Source organism: Plecotus auritus (assembly GCF_963455305.1).
Source record: "Plecotus auritus genome assembly, chromosome: 5".
NCBI lineage: Eukaryota > Metazoa > Chordata > Mammalia > Chiroptera > Vespertilionidae > Plecotus > Plecotus auritus.
Genome location: NC_137776.1, coordinates 84,294,546 through 84,310,329, shown reverse-complemented (window position 1 = coordinate 84,310,329; position 15,784 = coordinate 84,294,546). Strand labels below are relative to the sequence as shown.

Here is a 15,784-nt window from a genome sequence, read left to right as displayed (position 1 = left end):
TAGGAGGTACAGAGAGATCTGCAGATGGCTGCTACTTGTATTGGGCTTAGAAGTGCCCTGGTGAGGCAGGCTGGTGCTAGTACCGGGTTTTAGGTCTCTTATTGATAGGTATGGGGCACTCTGAAGTCAGCTGCTGCTTGTTTAAGATATTTTAGGAAAGTCTGAAGCCTGAACCAGGACAGGCCATTCATATGGAAAAGCTGCTGCAAACTGCTTTGGTGGGGCCTTGGGGAATCAGGGCGAGTGAATAGTGTGAGCCAAGCTTATGGAAACTCAGATACGGCTGCCAGTCAGCTCTGGGACAGGGGAGGTCTCAGCATAGGAACAATGACATCTGCAAGCACCCATCTGGGAGGAAGCCACCCCCAAGAGTTCTTGCTCTAATGCCAGACAATCCAGTTCCTCCCCTAATGTCCCAGGTTCCTTTCAAGCCACCACCCCAGAGTTGGAGTTCAGAGGGATCAAGTCTGAGTAAGTCCATGCACCAGCCCTTTTAGGGGAACTCCCTGCGATTCCAGCAGCTTCTGTGCTACTCAGCCACAATCCCTGCTGCTTTTTACAGCCCAAAGTTATAGGGACTTCTCTTCCCAGTTCTGGAACTTTGGGCTGGGGGATCTGGTGTGGGGTGGGTCCCTTTGCTCCTCACTGGAGGCTCCCAGAGCCACATAACCCTCCTGATTTAAAAAAAGAAAAAAACACACATTGGTGTCAGGCCAGCTCATCCATGCCTCTCCTCCATCCATGCCTCTGCCCCTCCTACTAGTCTCCATGTGCTTTCTTCTTTACTTCTCTAGTTGCAGGACTTCCATTCAGAGTATTATCATTTGCATTATTTATACACATAACAGTATCAGCATATTTATAGATGGGGAATTGAGGCAAAGTAGAGAATAATAATCCTCAAGATTACGTGAACAAATTGTGGTCAGATTAAAAATTAGAACCTAGTGTTCCTGTTAGATACTGGGAGTTATTCTTTATGCTATTACTAGAGGCATGGTGCACCAATGGGGTCCCCCAGCCTGGCCTGTGCCCTCTCGCAATCCAGGACCCCTCAGGGGATGTTGGCTAGCCGGTTTTTGCCTGATCCCTGCAGGCCTGATCCAGACATGAGGGAACCCAATCTCCACAGGCCTGATCCCTGCAGGCCCAATCTGGACAGGAGGGAGCCTGATACTGTGTGTTGAGCGTCTGTTCCCTGGTGGTCAGTGCACATCATAGTGACCAGTTGTTTGGTCACTTAGGCTTTTATATATATATATAGATAGATTTTTTTCCGTTTACATATCATAAATGTAACAAAATAATTTAAACATATTATGAGCCTGACACTTTAAAGAAAGTTAATGAAAGAAAAAACAGGTGCTGAAATAATTTGATTAATGTCATACAACCAAATTTTCCCTAACTAGTAATTCAAGTAGATGGTTAAGATTTTTCTATTTTGCATGATAGATTTCTGAATGATTAGAGATACTTCATGCTGATAATTTATTGGATTAACACAAAAAGTCCATTGGTGTGGTTTTGTCATTTGAATATGTATTCGATTTCAGAAAACCAAGGTTTAAAAGGTGATGGCAAATGTAAGCAAATTTAATTTCTTCCCATCATCTGATAAAAATGTTACAAAAGTTACAAAACCTTTTTGTCTCATTTTTGTTTTCTAAATATAAATCAGTATGCTGGCCAAACCTTATTTCTTGTAGGATAGTCAAAAGATGGTTTAAAAAAAATCTATAGTTAATTACTATCATTTGTGGAGTTCTTACTACATGCCACGAATTATCTAAGCCTTTCACATTTGCACACATGTAAGCCTGGAAGGAATATCTATACTAATAAAAGGGTAATATGCTAATTAGATCAGGTCGACCGCCATCTTCCAGAGTCTGACTTCCTTCTGAACAAAGCCATGGTGGTGGGGGCCAAGGCAGAGGCAGCTGAGGGCGACAGGGCCAGCAGGGGAGGGCAGTTGGGGGCGAGATCAGGCCTGCAGAGGAGGGCAGTTGGAGGCGAGATCAGGTCGGCAAGAGCGGGCAGTTGGGGGCAATCAGGCAGGTAGAGGCAGTTTGGGGTGATCAGGTCAGTAGGGGAGGGCAGTTAGGGGTGAGCAGGCAGGCAGGCAGAGGCAGATAGGGGCGATCAGGCCGGCAGGCAGAAGGTTAGGGGCAATTAGGAAGGTAGGCAGAGGGGTTAGGGGTGATTAGGCTGCAGGCAGGTGAGTGGTTAGGAGCCAGTCGTCCCCGATTGCGAGAGGGATGTCTGACTGCCGGTTTAGGGATGGGGCCTAAACTGGCAGTCAGACATCCCCCGAGGGGTCCCAGATTGGAGAGGGTGCAGGCCCGGCTAAGGAACCCCGCTCTGTACACTAATTTTGTGCACCAGGCCTCTAATATATAAATAAAATAGATGAGTCAGGTACTATCATTATGCCCACTTCTTAAATGAGGAAACTGAGGGCCAGGGAGGTGAAGGAGCACAGCCTCTAACTCCAACAGCTGGGATGCAGTTTACACACAAAAGGTTCCAGAAAGCAAAGATCCTCCCAAGCCACTTTGCCTTTAGGAATGTTGAGAGTTCCTTGGCGGAACTTTGTAAAACAATTGACAGCTCTTGCCCTAGTCCAGGGTCAAGTGGCAGCTCGGCCACTTCCCTGGCCCTGCGCTCCACCCAGCCACCCACGTCCATCGGCTCCCCTTTCTCCTTCCACCGTGCCCCGCACCCTGTCTTCCTAACTCCGCTCCTCCCCGCTCCCTGTCTTCCTAACTCCGCTCCTCCCCGCACCCTGTCTTCCTAACTCCGCTCCTCCCCGCTCCCTGTCTTCCTAACTCCGCTCCTCCCCGCACCCTGTCTTCCTAACTCCGCTCCTCCCCGCACCCTGTCTTCCTAACTCCGCTCCTCCCCGCTCCCTGTCTTCCTAACTCCGCTCCTCCCCGCTCCCTGTCTTCCTAACTCCGCTCCTCCCCGCACCCTGTCTTCCTAACTCCGCTCCTCCTGGGCGTCACCACCGCGTCTAAGCGCCCGGCAGTGCCCCGCTCAGCGCCGCGAATCACCCGGGACACACCCCCTAGTCCGCCGCCGCCTCGCCTGACGTAATCACGCTCCGATGCCGTGGGGCGGGGGCGGGGCCGCGAGGGACCGACCGGCTGGGGGTGGGGTGGGCACAGGGTCCAGCTCCAGGCTCCGCGGCCATCGCTGCTGCGTGCGTGGTTCCCTCGCCTCGCCGCTCCCCGCCCTCCCGGGCCCCGTGGAGCTGGGTGGCGTCGGCAGCCTCGCTCGGAGGGGCACCGCGGCTTCAGGGGCTGGGCCTCCGGCGCGGCGCGATGCCGGGCGCCGCGACCGCTCTGTGAGTCTGAGGCCGTGGCCGTGGCGCTGGGCGGCGGCAGGGCCGGGCCGGTCCGCTCATGGTGCCGCCACGACGCGTCCGTTGGGCAGGAAGGCCAGGTAGGCAGGCAGGGCCCAAACTGGGCCCGCGTAACCACGAACAGCCCCACGAACTGGGCCCTGGGCGGCGGCCGAAGCGCCGGTAACGGTCTGCCGGGCGGCCTGAGGGGGAGGCTGGCGGGCGGGCGACGGGCGCGACTCCGGCAGCCGAGGAAGCTGCCCGAGCGCCGCCGCCTCGGGACGTGGACGCTCCCGGGAGGCGTCACTGGCTCCACACTTGTTCCTCCAAAAAAGGAGGGTTCCCCGTAACAGCTGTTTCCTCTCTGCTCGTGTGAATTGCCATTTCGGTCTAACGTATCTAGATACAGTGACAGGGTGGTGGAGGATCCTTTCCCCTTACCACGTGAGTGCCTGGAAACGCGCTCCAAGACTCACAACAAATGACTCCCTTTCGCCCGAACCCCGCTCTTGATGGGGCAGCAAAGACGCTTAGAAACCGCGCGTGTGGAGACCTCGTCCCGGGGGTGGGCTCCCCTGGAGAGAGGGGAACGGGTTCTGTGTTTGTGCAATTCAGAGAAGCCCTTTTCCAGTAGTTCGCTGCTATTCCATGTGCGGTGTGTGGAATATTGCTTTTTTATTTTTTCTGTACCGTGTAATGTAATTCTCTGATTATAATTTGAAGTCTAGAGAGGAGTGTCAATTATGTTTAACACACTGTGGTATTTTCTTTCATTTGCGTTCATTTTAAAGACGGGTACAAAAGATGTGATGAATCTTACTTTAAGCTCTTCACCCCCAATTAGGTGCGTTGAATTCTTCACCTCCGTTTAGACGCAGATCCGCCAAGTTTTCAGGCATTGCTCTTGAAGATCTCAGAAAGGCCTTGAAAATAAGGTAAATCAAGCACCTTTTAATGATTGTGTGACTTTCAAACTGAGGATTGGAACACATGTCCGATGTTTCTGTCCTACTGATTTTCTCATTTTCATGTGGTTATTTTTTAAAGAATCCTCTCTGTTTTCCAAACAGATTGCAAATGGTGTGTGTATTTATCATGAACCGAATGAACGCCCAGAGCAGTGGTTTCACACAGCGCAGGCGCATGGCTCTTGGGATTGTTATTCTCCTGCTTGTGGATGTGATATGGGTCGCCTCCTCAGAACTCACTTCGGTATGTATGTAGTGCTTGTCCTGGAATGATGCTCCATTATAATAACAACATCCCTCTTTAATCTGTCGTATCTCTAGTCATTACTCTCTCTCCTGCTTACTGAAAGCAGTGTTTTGAATATTGTTGAATTATTTATGTTTTCTTTGATATTGAATTAGAGTGAAGTTGAAACTAAAAGGATACTCTTCGTTGTTTTGTACAAATTTCTTGTATCTTTTAGGGGTTATTTAGAAAGCCAGTATATGCATATTTTCTTAATATTTGAAGGTGTTTCTGAGTGTGTGTGTTTTTCTAAGTTCAATTTCTTTCTCAGTAAATGCTATTTTTAGGGGAACAACCATCTAGGATGCAAAACCATTTGTCACCATTTAGTAGAATGTAAGAATGCTTTTGGACAAATGAGTGAAAGTGATCAGAGTTGTAATGTACAGTTCACTGTTGTGCACATGCATGATGGTTGAATGTACATTTATCTGCTGATTCAAACATTACTACTGTAAGGTACAGTGATTGCCTTTAGTTAAATTTTTTAAAAAAATATTTTTTATTGATTTTAGAGAGGAAGGGAGAGGGAGAGATAGAAACATCATTGATGAGAGAGAATCATTGATTAGCTGCCTCCTGCATGCCCTCTACTGGGGATCGAGCCTGCAGCCTGGGCATGTGCAGGCTGGAATCCAACCCAGAACCCTCCAGTCCATAGGCGGATGGATGCTCTATCCAGGAGCCAAACCAGCTATGGCTGTATTTTTTTTTTTTTATTTATGACCTATTGGCAGTATCATGGTATTTTGAATTCACAAGCTAGTTTTTCTCTCTACTTGTGCAGTTACTTTATTCTGTTTGGTTAGTGGTCTCTATAAAAAGACAAGCAATTTTATTTTCAGAAATTACTGTATTTAAACTTGCATGTTGCAATCATAAGGCTAATATACAAAAATAAACTAGCATTTATAAAATGGCCTGAAATGTCAGAAGAAGCCATTTGATACTGCTGGTCATCTCACATCATAGCTAAGTAAATAGTTGCCATTGACATTGTATCTAAAGAATAAATAAATGTTTAGTCTTTTTGGAATTAGGCTCTGGAGTAAAACAGGCCATTTATTTTTAACTCTTCTATAACCTTTATTTAGATTAATATTCTGTTAAAAAAATCTCTTTAATGTTGACAGAGAAATAAGCCTATCTTTAAACTTTTATTTTAGTTTTAAGTAGTTTGGTTTTTTATTTAATAGGCAATAAAATTTACAGCAAAAGAGCACCTGATTAAATTATAATTTAGCAATCCATATCTAAGCAATTAAAAAACAAACACAAAAAACTTGTCCCTATTTTTTTTTGTGTGTGTATGTCTCTATTTTTTAAAAAGTAAAATCTGTTACTAAGAGGATATTTTATAATTTCATTATCCAAGAGCATATGTAATGTGTCTAATTCTTCAGTACAAATATGCTTATCAAACTTTTGAAATTAAAAATTATGTATGCAAAAAAAAAAAATCAGCCTGACTGGCGTGACTCAATGGTTGAGCGTTGACCTATGAACCAGGAGGTCACGGTTCTATTCCCGGTCAGGGCACATGCCTGGGTTGTGGCTCCATCCCCAGTGAGGGGCATGAAGGGGGCAGCCGATCAATGATTCTTTCTCATCATTGATGTTTCTAACTCTCTCCTTCTCCTCCCTTCCTCTCTGAAATCAATAAAAATACATTTTTAAAAAAGAAAATCAATCTTTTTATTATGGAAAACATCTAATATATACAGAGTAGAGAGGAGTATAATGAATTTTCATGTGCCCATCACTTATTTTTAACAATTGTCAAATTTTGCCGATCTTTTTAACTTCTGGTTTCATGTAAAAATTCTTTTATATTCATCTCAAACTGAAAATGACTTAATTTTTAAAAATATAATCGCCATGCTATTAACATACCTAACAAAATTAATTAATTCCTTAAATATGGATATCCAGTCCATATATAAATTTCTTTGGTTATGTCAAGGACATCTTTTTAGTTTAAGATCTAAACAAAAGATCACACATTTCATTTGTTATAATTCTTAAGTCACTTTTATTCTTTAACTGTATTCCCCTGCCTCCCTCCCTTTATCATGCCATTGATTTGTTGGAGAAACTGTATCATTTTTCCTGTAGGATGTATCACACTGCCTTAGTCTGTTTGGGGTGCTTTGGCAGAACCACCATAGGCTGTGTGGCTCAAGCAACAAACATTTATTTCTTACAGTTATGGAGGATCAAAAGACCATGGTCAAGATGCAGGCAGATTCTGCCTGGTGTGGAGCTGCTTCCTAGTTCTTAGATGGCAGTTTTCTCACTGTGTCCTCACAAGGCAGAGCTCTTTAGATTCTTTTTTATGTGGAACTAATCTCATTCATCAGGGCTCTACCCACAGGCCTCACCTCCTAATATCACTATATTGGAGGTTAGTTTAGGATTTTAACATGAATTTTGGGGGGACCCAAGCATTTAGTCCAGGGGTGGGCAAACTTTTTGACTCGAGGGCCACAATGGGTTTTTAAACTGGACCGGAGAGCCGGAACAAAAGCATGGATGGAGTGTTTGTGTGAACTAATAAAAATTCAAAGTAAAGGAGCGGAGGGGAGAGCAAGAGAACCGGATAGAATAGCCGGATCCGGCCCGTGGGCAGTAGTTTGCCCAAGGCTGATTTAGTCCATAACACATTCTGGATTTGACTGATTGCTTCCTTAGGGTATCATTTAACTTGCTCCTCTTTTTTATCCTATATAATAAAACCCAAATATCCTAAATGTCCAACTGTTCGACTGTTCAACCAGTCGCTATGACGCGCTCTGACTGGTAGGTTAGCTTGCTGCTGGGGTCCGGCCAATCGGGACTGGGCGAGATGGGCCGGACTTGCCCTGGAGCTCTCCTGTGGTCCCTCCCTGGCCCCAATCACGCACTGGCCTGTGCCCTCTCGCAATCCGGGGCCCTTCAGGGTTGTTGGAGAGCTGGTTTCAGCCCCATCCCCGCAGGCCAGGCTGAGGGACCCCACTGGTGCACAAATCCATGCACTGGGCCTCTAGTTTCCTATAAAATGGGAGATTGGTGTACAGTCTTGATTTGATTCAGTTTCAGTATTTAGGAAAAAATACCTTGGTGGTACTAGGCACTTCCTTTCATATCACAACATGAGGCACATAATGGCTGCAAGTCTTACCATGGGTAATGCCAGTATGAGAACTATAAAGTTCCTTATCAATCTGTAAGTAATAGTTGAATATCCTTATGAATATTGTCCAGATAGAGTATTTCATTAGAAGTGATAAAATGGTGATTTTTCTAAGGGTCATTCCTTCTGCATTTATTAGCTGGAATTCTTTAAGGAAGACTTTTTCACAGCTACTGTTTGGTTATCCTGAAACATGGTTTATAGAAAAAATGTTGGATAAATCTTGAGTCTTTTCCTTTATCCATTTTAGAATAATGTTGCCTAATAATTTCCAGTAGTAACCATTGAGGGTTTTTTGAGTATCATTATACATTCATGGACTTTTGTTTGAAACTTGATGTTTCAAACAGTTGTAGTTATTTCTTTTGACACTTAAGTTTCCTATCTTTGACCACTGGGAGCCCCTTCATATTGTCTCTAATACCCTTTTAACATGATCTCTTTAATCTTTTAACATCCTAGCTGCTTTCTGGCACAAGATACCCCAAGCTCATCTGGTACATTTCCTGCCCTATACATGGATGTAGTCATTTCTTCAATAACCCATGGTTCAGATCACTATCTGGATTCTAGAGGTGCCCATTCCTCCAGGGTTCATTTTTTCTGGGTCTTTCAGTGCAGGTAACTAAAACTTTTTTTTTAGGAAAGAAAACATCATGAGTTCATACTGATATTTCCAATTTAAACAAAGATTACATATTTTGTATAATTTCCTAATAACTTTAAATTTCATACAGTTTTCTTTATACACCATTCCATTTCATTGCCTTTTACTTTGGGCTAACTGTTCAGGCAGCGCAAGAATAGTTTCTTTTAGGAAACTTCCATAACCTTTAAAATGGCCTGTCTCCCTATGCTACTACTCCCATGGTACCCTCCATACCCCTGTCATGGTTTTTAGCACATTATGATGTGTACTCTCCTTTCAGGAAAGCCTGTCTTATTTTTCCTTAGCTTCTAGCATAAATACTATTGCATAGTAGGTTTTCAGTGAATGTTGAACAGAACTTGTTTTTGCAAGTTGTTAGTGCTTTGTTTAGGTATATTATCCTTTTTTTTTCAAGGCAAATATAATATTCAGAAATGAATCTAAGACATTTTTATAATCCCTTTAGAGTTTTTCTTTCCATATGAACTTTTAGAGTTAAAAATAATGTAATGGCTTTGTTTTATTGGAGATAAGTAATTAGGTTTAAAGTCATCTCATAGTTTATGTAACTTTTTTCTCTCTAGTATGTTTTTACTCAGTACAATAAACCATTCTTCAGCACCTTTGCAAAAACATCGATGTTTGTTCTGTACCTTTTGGGTTTTATTATTTGGAAGCCATGGAGACAACAGTGTACAAGAGGATTTCGAGGAAAGCATGCCGCTTTTGTAAGTTTTGAATTTTAAATGTTTGTTGGAGACAGATATAGTTTTTCAAAGTTTAAAGATGTATTAGTTTCTTGAAGGACAGTCCAATTTTAAGTTGTTCAGTTAAGTGAGTGAACATAGCATATTATAAGAAAGACTTACTTTTCTCCAAAACTTTAAAAGTATTCTTTTAATCACCTTTGTATCAGAATATCTTGTGAGAAATCAAAGGTATATAATCACCCTCTTTTCTTTATCTCATGACATCCTCTGAGTTGTTAAACATTTTTGAACTAGCCTAAATCATTTAATGTGGAGATGATGATGAAAGTAAGGAAGAAGAAGAATATCTGGATCTCTGATCTTTTGTAGACTAGATGATTATCATCTAATTGGTTATAATGTTGATTTTAAAAGCAAAATTATTCAAGGTTTATTTGTTTAAATGAAAATAGCATATTTCAGGGCATGTTTCAAATGTTTGGCTAATCAAATTATGTTCTTTCAATGATGTAATACAACATGCTGATTCATAGAAATAGAAACTGAATGAAGAATATAAAACTGTCTCAAACCTTTTTTATTCTCCCCTTTTTAAAATTGTGGTAAAATATACATAACATCAAATTTATCATTTTATCCATTTTTTTCTTTTCCCCTTTTTTTGTGGGCAATATATATAACAAAAGTTCCTATTTGAAACATTTTTATTTTATTTTAAAAATATATTTTTATTGATTTCAGAGAGTAAGGGAGAGGGAGAGAGACATAGAAACATTAGATATGAGAAAGAATCATTGATTGGCTGCCTCCTGCATGACCCTTACTGGTGATCAAGCCCGCAACCTGGGCATGTGCCCTTTACTGGAATCAAACGTGGGACCCTTCTGTCTGCAGGCTGACGCTCTATCCATTGAGCCAAACCAGCTAGGGCAATTTGAAACATTTTAAAAAGTATATAGTTCAGTGGCAGTAAGTATTTTGCTGTGCAAACATCACCACTATCCACTCCAGAACTTTTTCATCATTCCAAACAGAAACACTGTGCCTATTAAACAACTCCCATGTCCCTCCTCCCTTCCTTCCCTGGTAAGTACTGTTTTACTTTCTGTCTCTGTTACTCCTATTCTTTTGTCTACTATTTTTTGTGTAGGTTAAAATACTATTATATCTTATCTAATGAGTACATTCTTGAGAAATGCAGTCATTTGATTTTTGTCAGGGGCTTTTCAGTAACTTTTTGAGGTAAAGCCTGGAAGTATACACTTATATGTGCACAAATATTTAACTTATGAAAAATATGTGTATGTATATTATTTTTAAGAGGAATATATAGACATAGAAATGTATATATGTTGTAGTATTACATGTAGGAATGTTATATGTATATGAATACATGTACATTGTCAAAAATTTAGAAAATATAGACAAAAAATAATAAATCCTACCATTCAAGGAATAACCATTGACAGTTTTTTGGCATATATCCCTGCAGTTTTTTTTCATGTGTGCATTTGTTTCATTTTTTACAAAAGTGAAATTTACTGTTATGTCCTGTTTTATAACTTATCATGAACAACTTTCTATGTAATTTAGTATTATTAGAACATTTTTTAATATTAAGGATTTTTTTTAATTTAGTAGTGATAAATGTTCATTGTTGAAGACAAATTATAGTAACAAGAAGAATAGTCTATCCACAATCTCACCATTGTAAGGCCTCTATAAATATTTGATACTTTCTATAGCTATATATTTATGTAATAATTCTTAAAATTATTTATAGCAGAAATAAGTTCAGTCTTATAGTTATACCTAACTTATATCTCTGTTAGCAGTATATGAGATTGAATCCTTACCAAAACACTAACATTTGCCAAGTTGATAAGTGATCAGTGGCATCTTATTTAATAAGCATGGTTTGGGTTACTCTTTCATATATTTGTTGCACAATAGAATTCTTTTGTCAGTTGTCTATATATCTTGTCCATTTTCCTACATTGACTTTTTCTTATTGATATACAAGCATTCTTAATAGCATGGGTTATGTGTTTGAATTTTGTTCTGTTACTGATGATTGTGTGACCTTGGGCAAGTTATTTAACCTCTAGAACCTAAGCAAGGATAATGATAGGGTAGCTGTGGGTATGAATAAAAGCATGCTTATACACCACTAGCACCATGGTTCTCAGAGCATGGTCCAGCCCCTGAGATCCATTTAGGGAGTGTAGGATCCCTTAACACGACCCGCGTGGTTCAGGGCCCACTCAGGGTCCGGTTTCTGGAGGAGGCCGCACACTAAAATGAAGAGAGAGAGACTAGAAAAGAGTTAATTTGGGAAAATGGGGGGCCAGGCGGGAGTCAACCTCTAGTGGGAAGACTACCGCTAGGCTCTGGCCTTGCTATCCCTTTTATTGAGGCTATGGGATACACCCATTACCCTTAAGCAGCTTTGGGAAACACCCATAGCCCTTAAGCAGGTAATAAGCGGATTATCATATCAGTAAGGATTTACATGATTACAAGATGGGGAAGTTGCCTCAGTTACCATTGTCTCAATTAGATAGGGAGTGGTTGGCTCTGACCTTTCAGAGCTTCAAGGTTGACCAGCCTCTTTCTGTTAGTGAGACAATGATTGGTTTCCGGCAAGGGAGTTCTTGATTAATACTGTTACCATGATAATACGAAGATGTTATTTGTCTTTTTCACTAACCACCCACTCTTTCCTTTCCCTGCTAATCTGAAATATTATAATAGTATTGTGAAAGGAGCATACATTTTGGAGTTAGACTAACTTGGGTTTAATCCTAACTCTGTTATTTAGATAAAATCTCTCAGTCTCAGTTTCTTTAAAATGAAGATAATACTAACCTTGCATGGTTGAATACTTGGCATTATTCATAATAGTTATATTCTTATAGATCTACTCTGGATTTTTTATTCTATTCTTTTAAGCTGTTACTGACACTAGTCCTACATTATCACCAGTTTAATTGAATTTTTTGTCCTGTTATCTGTAGTTTGCAGATGCTGAAGGTTATTTTGCTGCTTGCACAACAGATACAACTATGAATAGCTCTTTGGTAAGTGTTTCTTTTCTTGTCAGGAATGGAGAAGATGGAGGTGAGCCGTAGTGGGAAGAACTGAATAGCTTTGATAACATCAAAGCTACATTAGAATATATATATAAATATTGGGTGCCCTCCATGATTATTTTAGCTTGGTACTCTTTCTTTAGGAATAACTGGGGCCAAAAAATAAGCAGTTCAACTACTACAGAGGAGAGAGGGGGAGGGAAATAGTTAAGGAGTGAAAATAGTGATGGGCAGCCCTTTGTCCTTCGTTTCTTAAGAGCTTTGTCACTTTGTGTTTATTATTATACTAGAGGCCTGGTGCATGAAATTCGTGCACTCCGGTGGGGGGGGCCCTCAGCCCAGGAGCCCTTGGGGGATTTCCTACTGACGGCTTAGGCCTGCTCCTGGAGGGGAGCAGGGGGAAGCTTCTACATTGAGCATCTGCCCCCTTGGTGGTCAGTGTGCATCATAGCGATCGGTCGTTCCGCCATTCGTTCGATTTGCATATTAGCCTTTTATTATATAGGATTATTATCACTTAGAAACACATGTATTTGCTTGACACTGAGAATTTATAAGCAGATTTTTCATTTTTCCCATAAATTTTTAAATTGTTTTTGACTCTGGAAATACAGTTTACATTCTAGTAGTGAGACATAAGTTTAGGAAGGAGAAGGAGACATAATAAGCAGATAAAGTAATGCATTTATTTATATTAAGCATTCATAATCTCATTGGAGAGATAATATATTAAAATATTTATTTAGACCATCACTAAAACATTTTTTTAATGCATTGTTCAAAATGTGGCATTTTGTCTGAGAAGAGTTTTAAAGTTGCTCTAAAATTTAATACAAATTTATATGCATTAGCTTGGTTTTTTGTTTGTCCAGCTTCTAAAACTACATTTGTATTCAGGGTAGGTTACCAGGTGCTGTGAAGAGTTTATGAAGCTTAGGGAAAATGTCATCTCATTTCTCTGGGATCATAAGCATCAACAGAGTATTATCAGTTGTCTCTTTCAGTGTAGAAAGCAGAGCTAAGATGGCAGCCTACTCTTCTAACTACTCTTCTACTAATTTTTGCTATTATCTTTAAGATTGATAGGTTAAAATCATTCTAGGCCAAATGCTGTAATGAAAAGTTCAGTGTAACAAGAGACTACATCTATTTCCAGATTCTATAGTCTCTTCATTTACTGAATATTTTTTATTGGTGGAGTTCTATACCAGGAGTTAAAAGAGAAATCAAAGATATAAAAAACAATTTTATGTTAATTTAAGAAATAGCATGGTTTGAGAATTATTTTTTAATTATGGATTATCTGAACAATATTTGCAAAAACAGTTGAGGAATTTAAAACCACTTAAAAATATAGACCTTTAGAACATGTTAGACAAACCTGGCTTAATTCTGTTGTCTACCACTGGGTTATTATATCTCAGCTTCTAGAAAAATTATTTTAAAATGCCATTTTATAAACATGTTGCAAGGGCTAATGAGAAATGTATGTTTAACTGCTTTGGACTTGGTACCTGGTACATAGCAAGAACTGGTAAGAGGTAGCTTTTTTTTTTTCTTACCTATTAATGCTAAAAAAATTTTCAGGAATTTTTGGTTTTAGTTGAATCTTAAGTAATAAGAGAAAACAACTTGGCAAATATATATACATATTATATAGGTGATTATCTGTTCACTGTCTGCCTTCCCCTTTGGACTACATGATCACTGAGGACACTTCATTCACTCTTATATTCTCAAGAAGTAGGACAGCACCTGACATAGTGGGACTCAACATGTATTTATAAAATAACTAGAGGCCCAGTGCACGAAATTAGTGCACTGGGGAGGGTGCCCCTCAGCCCAGCCTGCACCCTCTCCAATCTGGGACCCCTCAGGGGATGTCTGACTGCCTGTTTAGGCCCGATCCCACAGGACATCCCTCTCACAATCTGGGACTGCTGGCTCCCAACTGCTCGCCTGCCTGCCTGCCTGCCTGATTGCCCCTAACCACTTCTGCCTGCCAGCCTGATCACCCCCTAACCACTCCCCTGCCAGCCCAATTGCTGGTCGCCCCTAACTGCCCTCCCCTGCAGGCCTGGTCGCCCCCAACTGCCCTCCCCTGCAGGCCTGGTCACCCCCAACTGTCCTCCCCTGCAGGTCTGGTCCCCCCCCCCCCACAACTGCCCTCCCCTGCTGGCCTGGTCCTCCCCCCCAACTGCCCTCCCCTGCAGACCTGGTTGCCCCTAACTTCTCTCCCCTGCTGGCCCGGTCACCCCTAACTGCCCTCCCCCCTAGGCCTGCTCGCCCCTAACTGCCCTGCAGGCCTGGTTCCCCCCCCCCCCAACTGCCCTCCCTCCCCTGCAGGCCAAGTTGCCCCCAACTGCCCTCCCCTGCTGGTCTGGTTGCCCCTAACTGCCCTCCCCTGCTGGCCTGATTGCCCACAACTGCCCTTTTCTGCCGGCCATCTTGTGCAAGGGTGTGTCTGTCAATTTGCATATTACCTCTTTATTATATAGGATGAGTGAAAAGGAATGGGAGGTAATCTGTTAATTGAGAGATGGGTCTGCTTTTATGACATTTAAATGTTAAATATCATAAGGTACCAATGCGGTATTATTACACTTACAAACTTGAAACTGGTTCTTTTCTGTCATTGTACCTATGTGCATCGTTTGAGTTTCTCCTTTAAATCTTGAAAATGCATTTTGGGAAAATTATGCTGTAAAAACATGGTGGTGAACAGCCATGTTTTGAGTGGTATCTGTGCCTACAAACCATCCACTTAAATTTTATCCACTATATCAGCTATTACATGTTTGTTTATATTTGTTTCTGTTTCTGGTATGTTCCAGAGTGAACCTTTGTATGTTCCTGTGAAATTTCATGATCTTCCCAGTGAAAAACCTGAGAACACAAATATTGACACTGAAAAAAGTAAGCAAAACTTAGAATTTCATATTTTAGATATGGTTGGAAATCTTAGCTTCATTCAAGCCATTCCAAAACTTAGTGATTTTTGAGATCACTTGGCAGTTGTCCTGTTCACGTGGTATTGACTTGGCCTGTAGTCTTCCAAAAGTATGACTGAGTTTTTATTAATTCAACTAGAAATAATTTCCAAATACCAGAAATCTGTGCTTTATATATATACTTTTTTTCTTAATGAACAATATTATCTTCAACTATGCCATCAAAAAACTTGATAGACAATTATAGGAATTTTGCTGGTTCTGTGAATTTAGTAAAGAATGCCAGCTTCAACATAAGGCCGTATTTATCCATAATGTTCTTTTGCAATGAATGGACGTATAGAGGAATATTCTGTATTCTTGAATGGAAACTAATTCTCATAAATTGATTATCTATGAGGAAAAATCAAAAGTTTTACTATAAATGCTAAAATAATAATCATACTATAATCCTGAACTAGGCAGTTGTGTATACTGTATATACAGTTGCAGAAATCTTGTTTGAATATTGGTCGTACCTTAAACCTTTAAAACATTATTATAGATGTAAACATTTTTTCTGTTAACTTTTTTGAATGAGCAAAGCTGCCTCAGGTAATGATATAACTTT

The 15,784-nt window shown here is 41.0% G+C and overlaps 1 protein-coding gene across 4 annotated transcripts in view; it reads left to right on the top strand.

Moving 5' to 3' along the window:
* The first annotated feature begins 3,116 nt into the window (after nt 1-3,116).
* SLC35F5 (solute carrier family 35 member F5) overlaps nt 3,117-15,784 on the top strand; it is a 47,762-nt gene continuing 35,094 nt past the window's right edge. For 3 of the 4 annotated variants that reach the window (XR_013960739.1, XM_080671061.1, XM_080671063.1), the window contains exons 1-6: nt 3,122-3,447; nt 4,191-4,281; nt 4,417-4,558; nt 9,006-9,149; nt 12,149-12,211; nt 15,058-15,139. Coding sequence is in view for 3 of the 4 variants with exons in the window: in XM_080671061.1 (XP_080527187.1) it covers nt 3,408-3,447; nt 4,191-4,281; nt 4,417-4,558; nt 9,006-9,149; nt 12,149-12,211; nt 15,058-15,139 (562 nt within the window). In the remaining variant the exon portion in view is untranslated. Of the gene's footprint in view, nt 3,448-4,190; nt 4,282-4,416; nt 4,559-9,005; nt 9,150-12,148; nt 12,212-15,057; nt 15,140-15,784 lie in introns of all 4 variants that reach the window. The other variant, XM_080671062.1, reaches the window with a different exon arrangement.